Source organism: Eurosta solidaginis, chromosome 2, assembly GCF_040869045.1.
Source record: "Eurosta solidaginis isolate ZX-2024a chromosome 2, ASM4086904v1, whole genome shotgun sequence".
Lineage (NCBI taxonomy): Eukaryota > Metazoa > Arthropoda > Insecta > Diptera > Tephritidae > Eurosta > Eurosta solidaginis.
In genome coordinates, this window is record NC_090320.1 from 309,038,180 (window position 1) to 309,051,734 (window position 13,555).

A 13,555-nucleotide genomic window follows, 5' to 3' on the forward strand; every position below is an offset into this window, starting at 1 on the left:
TCCGGAAATGACCCCGATGGGATCCCGCACGTATCCAGAAATGATCCTGGAAGGGTCCCATAACTATCCCGAAAAAGTAACAAAAAAATCTCGAAATGACTCCTACGGCATCCCGGAAGGATCCAGAAATGGCCTCGGAAGAGTCCCCAAACGATCCCGAAATAATACAGAAAAAGTCATGAAATGACCCTTAAAGGGCCCCCAAATGATCCCGAAATAGTCCCGAAATTACCCTGATGTGTTCCCGTACAGGTCCCGAAATACATCCAGAAGTGATGCCGGAAGGGTCCCCAAATGACCCCGTATTAACGCATCCCTAAATAGCCCTGGCGGGATCCCAGACAGATCCCGAAATCCATCCAGGAATGATCTTGGAAGGGTGCCAAAATTATCCCGAAATTGTATCGGAAAAGTCCAGAAATTACCCTCTGACGGGATCTCGGACGAATCCTGAAAACCATCCTTAAATGATCCCGAAAAAGTCCCGAAATTACTCTGACGTGATCCCGTACGGATCCCGGAAACCATCCAGAAAAGATGCCGAAAGGTTCCCCAAATGATCCCGTATTAGTCCCAAAAAAGTCCCGAAATGACCCCGACGAGGTTCCGAGCGGATACCGAAAACCATCTAGAAATGATGCCGAATGGTGCCCCAAATGATCTCGAAATAGTCCCGAAATGCCCCCGACGGGATCCCGAAAACTATCCAGAAATGATGCCGAAAATTTCCCCAAATGATGCCCTTATAGTCCCGAAATGACCCCGACGGCATCCCGAAAACTATCCAGAAATGATGCCGAAAATTTCCCCAAATGATGCCCTTATAGTCCCGAAATGACCCCGACGGGATCCCGAACGGATTCCAAAAACCAACCAGAAATGATGCCGAAAGAGTCCCCAAATGATCCCGTATTAGTCGAAAAAAAGTCCTGAAGTGACCCGGACTGGATCCCGAAAACCATCCAGAAATGATGTCGAAAGGGTCCCCAAATGATCCCGTATCAGTCGCGAAAAAGTCGCAACATGACCAAGGGATCCCGGACTGCTCCCCAAAACCATCCAGAAATGATGCCGGAAGGTACCCTAAATAATCCCAAAAAAGTCCTGAAATAACCCCGACGGGATCCCAGACGGATCCCGAAAGCCATCCATAAATGATGCCGGTGGGCACCCCAAAATGATCCCGATATAGTCCCGAAATGACCCCGTCGGGATCCAGGACGGATACCGAAAACCATCCAGATATGATGCCGGAAAGGTCCTCAAATGATCCCCTAATAGTCCCGAAACCACCCTAACGGGGTCCCGGACGGATCCCGAAAACCATCCAAAAATGATGCCAAAATGGCCCAAATGATCCCGTATTAGTTGAGAAAAAGTCCAGAATTGACCCCGACGTGATACCGGACGGATCCCAAAAACCATCCAGAAATGATGCCGGTGGGTACCCCAAAATGATCACGATATAGTCCCGAAATGACCCCGTCGGGATGCAGGACGAATCCCGAAAACTATCCAGAAATGATGCCGGATGGGACACCAAATAATCCCGAAAAAGTTCAGAATTGACCCCGACGGGATACCGGACGGATCCCGAAAACCATCCAGAAATGATGCCGGATGGGACACCAAATAATCCAGAAAAAGTCACGAAATTACCCAGACGGGATCCCCGACGGATCCCGGAAACCATCTAGAAATGATGCCAAAAAGGTCCCAAATGATCCCGTATTAGTTGAGAATAAGTCCAGAATTGACCCCGACGGGATACCAGACGGATCCCGAAAACCGTCCAGAAATGATGCCGGAAGGGTCCCCAAATGATCGCGAAATAGTCCCGAAATGATCCTGGAATAGTCCCGAAAATGTCCCAAAATAATCCCGACGGAATCCCGGACGGATCCCGAAAACTATACATAAATGATCCCGGAAGGGTCCCAAAATAATCCCGGAATAGTCCCGAAAAAGTCCAGAATTGACCCCGGCGGGATCGCGGACGGATCCCGAAAACCATCCAGAAATGATCCCGGAAGGGTCTCGATATGACCCAAACGGGATTACAAATAGGGTGAAGATAATTATAAAACCATGTTAATAAGGCAACAGGCGCGTTGAAGCGAATGAAGAGTTACAAAGAAACATACAGGTAAAGCTAATAAAAGCGTGCTAATAAAAACAATTGATGGAGGGCGGATGGCGGGAGGAGGAGAGTACCACTGATCGTTTTTCCAAAATTGTTTAGATCTCGATCTGTATGAGCCAGATACCAAAAATTATTGATTTTAGGACAAAATTTACATTGAGTTATAACAATTTATAGACTTTGCACGAGAGATGGAAAGGAGGGGGGGGGGGGGGGGGCGGTGTATCACTGCTCACTTTGTAAGCCCTCGACTTATTTCACCCATTGAGTTTGTAATATTGGTGAAGGTCAGTATACATAAAGTTATAATGTGTAAAAATTGTTAAAAAGTAATTATTGGAAGGGGTCGTGGGACCCCCTTCCCCCTTTCCATATTCGAAAAAAATTTCGCCAGTAGCCTATTATCTCTGTCCCAAATTTCATCAAAATCCGTGAAGCCGTTCTGGCGTGATTCAGTCGCAAATACAAAAAAATATAATAATTAAATTATAACTGTTCCTAGGGGGCGGAGACCACGCCCCTTTTGAAAAATATATAGCTAGTAGATCCTTCTAGACTATTGGCTATATGCATGCCAAATTTTATACAAATCCGTCCAGCCGTTCTTGCATGATTAAGTCACAAAAACAAACGTCTGGACAAACATCAAAACATCCAAACATCCAAACATCTAAACATCCAAACATCCAAACTTTGCCATTTATAATATATATTAGATATTAGACATTAGATTGTAATGAATTTAGGGAAATTCTGCTTATTTGATAACTTCTGCTAACATTCGAATCGCTAAACTGCTGAATAAATCACTCCACTATTTAGTATTGCAAACTGGTCTTTATTTAGATTACTTCAAGAGTAGCACTTCGCAATTATACTTCACAAGCAATAGCGTGTTTAAATCAAAACTGATTAGCCATGCCTCAGCTTGCGCTGCTTCCATACTCTCTGCTGCCTCGCCTGCATATTTCTACTAAGGTCTAGACGTTTCGCCTTCTAGAATAGTTGTATCTCCTACTTGTAATTTATATATGGGGTATTCCATCCCATTTCGACCAATTTTGAACCCGATCCCTTTAGAATTGGCTGAAAGTTTTTCTTCTTTTTCTAGCTTACGAAAGACTTTTTTCAGAATTTTTTCAAATTTTTTCATCCAACTCAAAAAAAGTTACGAATTTTTAAAAAAACACCGTTTTTGTTTACAAAATGCTATAACTTTTTCAAAAATTTACCGTTTGGGATCTTTTTTTTTTTACAATTTGTTTTTAAATGTACTTTTCGGAAAAAATTCAAAAAAATTTTTAAACTTTTTTTTTTGTAATTTTTCGGTTTTTCGAGATTTTTCGAATTTCGCCCTTTTCACTTCAATCAATTCAGCAATCATCCCCACTAATACCGGAGTGGGTCGAGAATTTTTTTTTTTTATTTAATTGAAAAAAAAACTTTAAAATTTTTTTTGTATTTTTTCCGAAAAGTACATTTAAAAACATATTTAAAAACAAAATTATCCAAAACGGTCAATTTTTGAAAAAGTTATAGCATTTTGAAAAAAACACCTTTTTTTTCAAAATATTTAAAACTTATTTTGAGTTGGAAAACGGTGTTTTTTTCAAAATGCTATAACTTTTTCAAAAATTGACCGCTTGGGATCATTTTTTTTTTAATATGTTTTTAAATGTGCTTTTCGGAAAAAATACCAAAAATTTTAAAGTTTTTTTTTTCAATTAAATAAAAAACAAAAATTCTCGGCCCCCTCCGGGATTAGTGGGGATGATTGCAGAATTGATTGAAGGTTTTTATGAGAAAAAAAGGGCGAAATTCGAAAAATCTCGAAAAACTGAAAAATTACAAAAAAAAAACTTTAAAAATTTTTTTGAATTTTTTCCGAAAAGTACACTTACAAACAAATTTTTGAAAAAAAAAGATCCCAAACGGTCAATTGTTGAAAAAGTTATAGCATTTTGAAAACAAAAACGGTGTTTTTTTTTTAAATTCATAACTTTTTTTGAGTTGGATGAAAAAATTTTAAAAACTTCTGAAAAACGTCTTTCGTAAGCTAGAAAAAGAAGAAAAACTTTCAGCCAATTCTAAAGGGGTCGGGTTCAAAATTGGTCGAAATGGGATGGAATACCCCATATACATGTATATTTGTAGTTTATGTTTATCTTATAGCCATATGCGGGTGTATGCGTGAGTACTACATGTGTTTGTGAGTACATGTGTGTGTGAGTATATCTTCGTTGCCTTGTATGTGTATAAATGATAGTTGATTTGTTTACGTACACAAGAGTGGCAGCTTGCTTTATTGTTCTTGTGCTTGTATTTACTAACGGCTTAGTGCTGCTAAAATTCGGCACTATAGCTGTGTTTTGATTTACTTCTATATACGTTTACGCTTAAACTTTATATGGACTGCTAAGCGATAAACCTTAAATACACCTCTGAAATTGCTACGCATAAAATTTGTCCTACTAAATTTCAATACGCATTATACTCAGATGTAACTGAAATATGTGTCTTTGTTTCACCCTCTAAACTAATCCTATGTATTCTATGTGTGTCCTTAATTCATCGCAACTGATTCAGCTATATGTTATACCCTATGGCCATCAGAGGGTTGCGTCTCCGCTTTTCGATGCACCCTGTGTTGTAGCTGTAGTTATTTAACCACTGCCGCTAGATGGGTCTCCTAAGCATTATCTAAGCGAGGATAGGCGTTTTTTTTCACGCGCAAACGTAAACGTATACGCGTGTGAAAAAAACACGGCTAATATCAATTAAATAAGCGTATAACCCATTAAAAGTATTTGATATAATAGCCGTGTTTTTTAACACGCGTATATCCGTTTACGCTTAAACTTTATATTGACTGCTAAGAGACAAACTATAAATACACCTCTGAAATTGCTGCGCATAAATTTTGTCCTACTAAATTTCAATACGCATTATACTCAGATGTAACTGAAATATGTGTCTTTGTTTCACCCTGTACACTAATTCTATGTATTATATGTGTGTCCACAATTCATCGCAACTGATTCAGCTATATGTTATACCCTATGGCCATCAGAGCGTTGCGTCTCCGCTTTTCGGTACACCCTGTTGCTGTAGCTAGTTGTTTTACCACAGCCGCTAGATGGGTCTCCTAAGCATTATCTAAGCGAAGATAGGCGTTTTTTAACACGCGCAAACGAAACGTATACGCGCGTGTTAAAAAACACGGCTAATAGCTGTGTTTTTTTTTACATCTATAGACGTTTACGCTTAAACTTTATACGGACTGCTAAGCGTCAAACTTTAAATACACCTCTGAAATTGCTGCGCATAAAATTAGTACTACTAAATTTCAATACGCATTATACTCAGATGTAACAGAAGTATGTGTCTATGTTTCAACTCTACACTAATTCTATATATCACCTCTTAAAATGGTGCGTGTCACAATTCATCGCAACTGATTCAGCTAATGGTTATACACAGGCATACAACACAGACAAAATATATACATACACAGACAAAACACGGCTAATAAAACAATGAAAATTGAATTGCTTTAAAATAATTGCATTCAATTGGAGATTCACATTAGAAACCAATTAAAAATCTACATTAGGATTCGATTAGAGTTCTACCCCTTTCCTCGATATCGAGAACAAAGTCCCCCTTTTGTTGGGAATTATAGCATTTCGCAAATCGTCTTCTAACCTTCTACCTTAGATAAATACCTTAGAATTCGATTCGATTTTTAATCATTCTCTAACATAAATGTTTGGTGGGAATACGCCAAAGTTTTATGCTTAACTGAGCAAAGTTCATAAAGTTCAATAATTATTTTCGTCTAGCGGTTCCTTGTAACGACATAAACGCATAAATACAGCCTTTCACATATCAAAATAATTAGAGTGAAAAAAGACATAAATCATTATATATCCCCTATCTGCCCTAGAAAATATTGCCCTGATATTAGTGCACTACTTACTGCACTACTCACTGATATCAGTACCTACTCAGTCCGATGTCATACCGATGCTAAAAATTCTTGGCAATGAGCAATTCAATTACCTTTATCATCCCTTAAAAATGGAATATGGCGAGGGTGGTACCGCTGCTAAATTTTGAGAAACCAGCTTACCAAAAAGGATGATATCTTCCGACATCTCTCCTGTTGCCAGTAACAAAGGCACTTAGCCTGCGGCTTGCAAAACACCAGCACATATAGCTTTTGAAAATTATACAGAACAATACTTGCTAGAACTGTTGGAAGCTTTTGATACAGTCAAACACTGCACGTTACTGATAGATATATAGGAGTTTACTCTTCCACCTAGGCTTAAAGGTTATCCGCAATCTTTTTGAGTGGCCGGCATGAACCTGTTCAGGCCAGGGACGAAACATTCAAACCTCATCTAACTTCGGTACTATCACTGGCCATGTCTACGGCAACTTTTTTTATGAAGTTGACGTGAGTAATGTCAGTCATCTACGTCGATGGCATACCTACACACATCGTGAGCATGCAGTCAAATGCACCTAAAGCACTGAACCCTAAAAAAATCCACAAGTATATCGCTGGCAGTGCTGACGTCAAAAGCAAAGAAATTCTGCCAACTACATATATAGCGATTGACCAGCCATGAAAATCTTCTCGTTCGGAGTCTAAATAAAACATATAAGGAGGACGATGCAAATTGGAAGAGAAGCTTGGCTAAAATCTCTTTGGAGTTAAATCGCGCCAAGCATTTTATGTGTCTACAAAACAATAAAGCAGCAGAAAAATCGGCAGTGCTGTATCCAAAACTGCTGTATATTTGTTTTGGGGGCAAACTTCAATCTTCACGAGTAATTGGTACTAACGACTTTTTTTAACATTTCCAACACCCGCACCCCACGCCAAAAAATATTTTGTATGTGGGCGTTCTTTATTATAACATAAGCTCTAAATTTCGAATATATTAGTTCATTTCTAGTTTTAAAAATGTCTTTACTTTAGGTCCACCTTACGTCAGCGTTTTGTCGATATCTGTACTTTCTTGTAGGTAGTATCGAATAAATTCATAAATACGAGTTTTGAAAATGGCGCCGCTAAGCCCCGAGGGTATGCATATCCTTACTTTCTTGTAGGCAGAACCTAACCTGAATATTAATCAAACCGAACAGTAAATATGACTTTTTTTATTAAATCTCGAATTTTGCGTCACCTAGCGGTAAGATTTAAAATTTATATTGCATTATCAGCGCGTTCTTAAAACTATGCGAAAAATATCAAGCTTATTGCTTGCTTTGCCAATGAAGCCTGATCGAGATCCCGATAAAAGTTTAACATGCAAATGCAACAACGTCGTGATCATGATATTTACCTGGATCAATTTCGGATACGTATGGCCGTTTTGTTCTTTTGTTTTTTTGTGGTAGATATTTGACAGCTCACCTTTTTTACTTGGTAGCACTTATGAACATATGCACTATTAGCTGTGTTTTTTTTCTCATCTATTTACGTTTACGCTTAAACTTTATATGGACTGCTAAGCGACAAACTTTAAATACACCTCTGAAATTGCTACGCATAAAATTAGTACTACTAAATTTCAATACGCACTATACTCAGACGTAACTGAAATATGTGTCTATGTTTCACCCTCTGCACTATGCATTCTATGCGCGTCCACTATTTATCACAACTGATTCAGCTATATGTTATACACAGAAATACAGCAGAGGGTTGTGTCTCCGCTTTTCGGTACACCCTGTTGCTGTAGCTATTTGTTTAACCACAGCCACTAGATGGGTCTCCTAAGCATTATTTAAGCGAGGATAGGCGTTTTTTTTCACGCGCAAACGAAACGTATACGCGTGTAAAAAAAACACGGCTACTGTGTCCCAAACTTACCAATTTTTTCCACTCGAGACCCCATACATATTTAGTTTACATAATTCTGACAGCAAATTATAAAGGCTACAAAATAATTACATTAGGGGGACTCATGTAACCGTATAAATGCCTTATAAAGTGTGTAAACGTATAAATTTATCTAGTGCGTAAACGAACTGTCAAATTTTGTATGAAAAATCATTTACACAATTTGTATAAATTTACGCGCACATTTCATTGTGTAAACGCGGTAAACTCAAAGGAATGCAACCTTGCAGACATTACAGCAGGCATTTTCATCAGAAATCTCCAACATTAGCAAGTTATTTACAAGAATATCTTAGTAAAGACGTTTTAGTTTTGATTTTTCACTTAATCTTGGCATTTTTTAATTTGTATAACAATTTAAAAATTTTTGTTTGGCAATAATACATCTGATAAACAATCAAGTTTATCAAGAGTGCGTTCATATAACAGCGTGTGTAAATGGATATAATTTTACACCTTGTAAGTTTTTATGCTTTCATGAGTCCCCCTATTATATTCGTTTCAAGTTATTCTGGACAAAACGATACATTTGCAAGTCAAAATATATGGAATTTTTCCTAGAAATTTTCAATTTACAGCAATGAGCTACACAATCTTATCAGAACACTCCACTAAAAGGTATTTAATAAAATTTACATACTGTTTAATATTCTTAAAGTCAAAAACAGACGCCTATGAATTTGGTATCAATCCATATGGAAAATTTTTAATTTTGATTCTGTGAAAATATATTCCATTGGTGCGTATGTAAAACACAATAGCCGTGTTTTTTAACACGCGCGTATACGTTTCGTTTACGCGTGTTAAAAAACGCCTATCTTCGCTTAGATAATGCTTAGGAGACCCATCTAGCGGTTGTGGTTAAACAACTAGCTACAGCAACAGGGTGTACCGAAAAGCGGAGACGCAACGCTCTGATGGCCATAGGGTATAACATATAGCTGAATCAGTTGCGATGAATTGTGGACACATATAGAATACATAGAATTAGTGTAGAGGGTGAAACAAAGACACATATTTCAGTTACATCTGAGTATAATGCGTATTGATATTTAGTAGGACAAAATTTATGAGCAGCAATTTCAGAGGTGTATTTAAAGTTTGTCGCTCAGCATTCCATATCAAGTTTAAGCGTAAACGGATATACGCGTGTTAGAAAACACGGCTAATATGAAAAATACAATATATTAGCTGTGTTTTTTCTTTACTTCTATATACGTTTACGCTTAAACTTTATATGGACTGCTAAGCGACAAACTTTAAATAAACCTCTGAAATTGCTGCGCATAAAATTTGTCTACTAAATTTCAATACGCATTATACTCAGATGTAACTGAAATATATGTCTTTGTTTCACCCTCTACACTAATCCTATGTATTCTATGTGTGTCCACAATTCATCGCAACTGATTCAGCTATATGTTATACCCTATGGCCATCAGAGGGTTGTGTCTCCGCTTTTGGGTACACCCTGTGCTGTAGCTGTAGTTATTTAACCACTGCCGCTAGATGGGTCTCCTAAGCATTATCTAAGCGAGGATAGGCGTTTTTTTCGCGCGCAAACGTAAACGTATAAAAAAATAAAAAATAAATTTAAGGCGCGATAACCTCCGAAGAGATCTAAGGCCGAGCTTCTCTTCCAATTTGCGTCGTGCTCCTCTTGATTTTCCCTACAAATTGGCCGGAGGGGACCTACATGTTTTATGCCGACTCCGAACGGCATCTGCAAGGCAGATGAGTTTTCACTGAGAGCTTTTCATGGCAGAAATACACCCGGAGCGCTTGCCAAACACTGCCGAGGGGCGACCCCGCTTAGAAAAATTTTCTTCTAATTGAAAAACCTTATTTCTAAAATTTTGATGTTGCTTTGCCCGGGAGTTGAACCCAGGGCATACGGTGTGATAGGCGGAGCACGCTACCATCACACCACGGTGGCCGCCGTAAACGTAAACGTATACGCGTGTGAAAAAAAACACGGCTACTGTTTTCTGCACATAACTTCTGACAGAAGTTTTTAATATCAGCCTTCAGACGATTTTATATTAGGTTCAAAACACGTATTTTGACACCATTCCCGACATTTTTGACGTGTTTTAACTGCCGAACCCGGTTTTTAAGTAATAGTAGCCTATTTTTTTGTTGAGTTCAAAATCCTACATATACAATTTTATATAGAAAATACTATATCGCATTTGTGGCATGGTTTAAAGAACTATTGATACTGCTAGGATAATTTATTTTGAATATTATACTAAAATTTTAAGGGCGATTCGAGAAAAAAAAAGTTTGTAAATATGTATACCCCATTATATGTATGTACACATGAGATGAGTGCTACCAACTCTCATGGAACTGGTCCAGATCGTATCAGTGAAATTTGATTGTAATGCACGGGTGGATGGCTCATTGGAACGCGCTAACTGAAGCATTCCGAAGCAGAAATACATACATACATACATATATACAAGAAAGTGAAATTAAATGCAAGAACGCTGACAAAGGGTAAATAGATAATTAAATGTGAGCAAATTCTTACCTTTTTTTTATATTGTCCATAAATTTTTCCAAAGTAATTTGGTCAAGGAGCACAAAGTCTCGAACACCGACTTCTGTTTGCTGCATTGTCATTTTATACTGTATGTATTATCGTTTAGAGGATTTATGATGGTATTTTGAAAGTGGCTTTGATTATTTTTTATCTGAGTACCTACTTCAATGGGAAATAAGTTGGTTCGCTTTTTTGTATAATAGGTAGGTATAATAAAATAACTATGACGAATTGAATGGCGAAACGTTAATATCCATATGCATGTATTCTAGCAATCACACAAACATATACATGTATGTACATATGAATGTATATTTATTACGTTCTTGTAGATACATCTGTGGGCACAATAGCAATAACAGCCTAAAACATAAACAAAAAAAACCCTTAAGCGGATGAATGAATATGTATTACGTTCTTATAGGTACATCTGTAGACACAAGCAATAACAGCCTAAAACACAAACAAAAAAAGACCCTTAAGCGGGAGTCATTGATGCCGTATGTCGTATCGCTGTAGTCGTATCACTAACGTAATCAGCTGTTTATCGTTACGACGGTAAACCAAAAACCAATTGGTTGGCTACGATAGGGTTACAACCTTAGCGGCACCAATAACGATTGCATTGATTCCCATAAGGTTGGTCGAATCAGCTGTTATAAGGTTACCGATACGGTTACCGATAAAGCACCAAAGTCTGCACCTTTAAGCGGATCCAATACCGTCTAAGCCATCCATAGTACATCTGAGTAGAACACATTTCAGCATAGATAGCTTTTGGCCGCATTTAAAAAAACCTTTAAAGGCGCTTTACATACACGATTTGCTCGCTTATATTTAAAGCCTGGTCAAATAAAAAATTTTTCATATACATAGAAACGTTTAACGCAATCTTATGCATGATGAGTAGATTGCACGCACTTTTAAGGCAGAATGAGTGACACCCCTGCAAAAATCGCGAGTACTCCATGCATGCATGTATGGAGTACTGGCTATGGACCAACCGAGTGCTCCTAATTAACCACAATTCATACAAAAAATATGGTCCAATTAACATTGCGATGTCCTAGGATTGGACCATATACTCCAGCTCCGCATTACATCAGAGTAATCCATGGAGTACCCACAGTCCAATAAACATCGTGTAATGATTACAATCGTTGAAGACGAGCAATAATCGGCTTACAATATGTTCGTGTAGAAATATGAGTTGGTCCATTGCTGCATTACAGTGGAGTACAATGGTAAGTACTCCAGTGGACCACATGATCCACCGATTTTTGCAGGGACTGGCCAAATCTGACATGAAAAAGTAGCCAACGACCAACTTTTGTTGCAAGCAAAGCATTAGAAGAAGAATTCAACATTTTCTTTGGGTAAGGATGCTATCACATTTTGCAAGTGAAATTATTTTTCCCACTTGTAGATACTTTTCTAACATTTTTCACAGTTTAAAACTGCAATATAACACATGAATACGAGAAAAAATATCTTAGCAAGTATTTTTGTTGTATAAGGAGAAATTTTGTACGTGAATGGGCAAGGCGAAATAAACTTCAATTGCCAAGTCTGGAGTTCCTTCATATTTATAAACGCAACATCTTTGTTGACAGCTCCGACACATAAGCAGTTTTTCATATAGATGAGTTTAACACATGCTTCTACATTATGAGTAGATTGCATGTATTTTTATGGAGAATGGTAGAATGAGCGACACTGGCGCCATCTGATATTGAAAAGTAGCCAACTCCCCAATTTTGTTCCAAGCAAATCATAAGAAGAAAAATTTGACATTTGCTTTGGCTAAGGGTGTTGGCACACTTTGCAAGTGAAATTATTTTTCCCACTGGTTGGTAAATTTTCTAACATTTTTCACAATTAAAAACTGCAATATAACAATCGAATACGACACAAAATATGTTAGCAAGTATTTTTGTTGTATAGGGAGAATGTTTACAACAGTGCTTCGCGAAATTTTGTTTGTGAACGGGCAAGGCGTAATAAACTTCAATTGGCAAGTCTGAAGTTCCTTCATATTTAAAAACGCAACATCTTGGTTGATTGTGGCGATGTTATTGGAATGCATAAGCTTGTGTTAAACGCATCTATATGAAAAATGTCATTGTGTCACCACCTTGATTGTGGCGATGTTACTGGAATGCATAAGGTTGTGTTAAACGCATCTACATATATGAAAACTTTCATTGTGCCGCGGCCGTCTGCATTACAACTAACAACTAATAAACATGAAAAATTCATCGTGACGCGGCCATTATGCACACAACAACACAACACATCTTTATTTTATCAACCTCGTTTGGGTGATTCAGAGTGAACGCCGTATACCTCGGCTTGGCAAAAGAACACACTCTCATTTATTTATATATACGGTACGTTGGGTGTAAACATAATTTCACATTGGAAAAACATTTTAGATTAGATATCTCAAACGAAATATAAATGTACATACGCTCGTATCACAAAGGCACAACAAAAAAAAAAAAGTTATATACGGAAAAGGATTTATTAAACTACACACATACAAAGTAAACGCCAATATTTTTTAATATGTATCTTGTTTTAGGTTTATGGCAACTTGTGTGATACCGTGTAAGCAAAACAAATATTTCCTCACAATTGGAGAACTAAAATACGACTGGACAATGAAGTGAGTCAAAGTGAGTCAACTTCATAGATACATGCACGGTTGCCACACAATATTTTCATTTGGGACCAAATCTCAAAAAAAAAATTGCAAAGTTTTTTTTATAAGCTTTTATTTAGTTTCACTTTTGTTGTCTGTAATGGAATCTTGCAAGTTAAATTTGATACACTTCCCGGTGCCCGATTGAGCTGAAATTTTGCACACATGTATAACTCCGATGACAATGCAATATTACTCTGTTAGAATTCGATAAATTAATCGATAACACAGTTATCGGTAAAG

General features: G+C 37.6%; 1 protein-coding gene across 1 annotated transcript in view; it reads right to left on the reverse strand.

The window, feature by feature from the left end:
* Myo31DF (Unconventional myosin ID) overlaps nucleotides 1–13,263 on the reverse strand; it is a 90,587-nt gene extending 77,324 nt beyond the window's left edge. Inside the window, exons 1-2 of the mRNA XM_067769067.1 lie at nucleotides 13,152–13,263; nucleotides 10,597–10,971 (exon numbers count right to left, since the gene is read on the reverse strand). Coding sequence (XP_067625168.1) covers nucleotides 10,597–10,688 — 92 coding nt within the window. The 5' untranslated portion in view covers nucleotides 10,689–10,971; nucleotides 13,152–13,263. The remainder of the gene's footprint in view (nucleotides 1–10,596; nucleotides 10,972–13,151) is intronic.
* Between the last annotated feature and the right edge of the window lie 292 nt (nucleotides 13,264–13,555).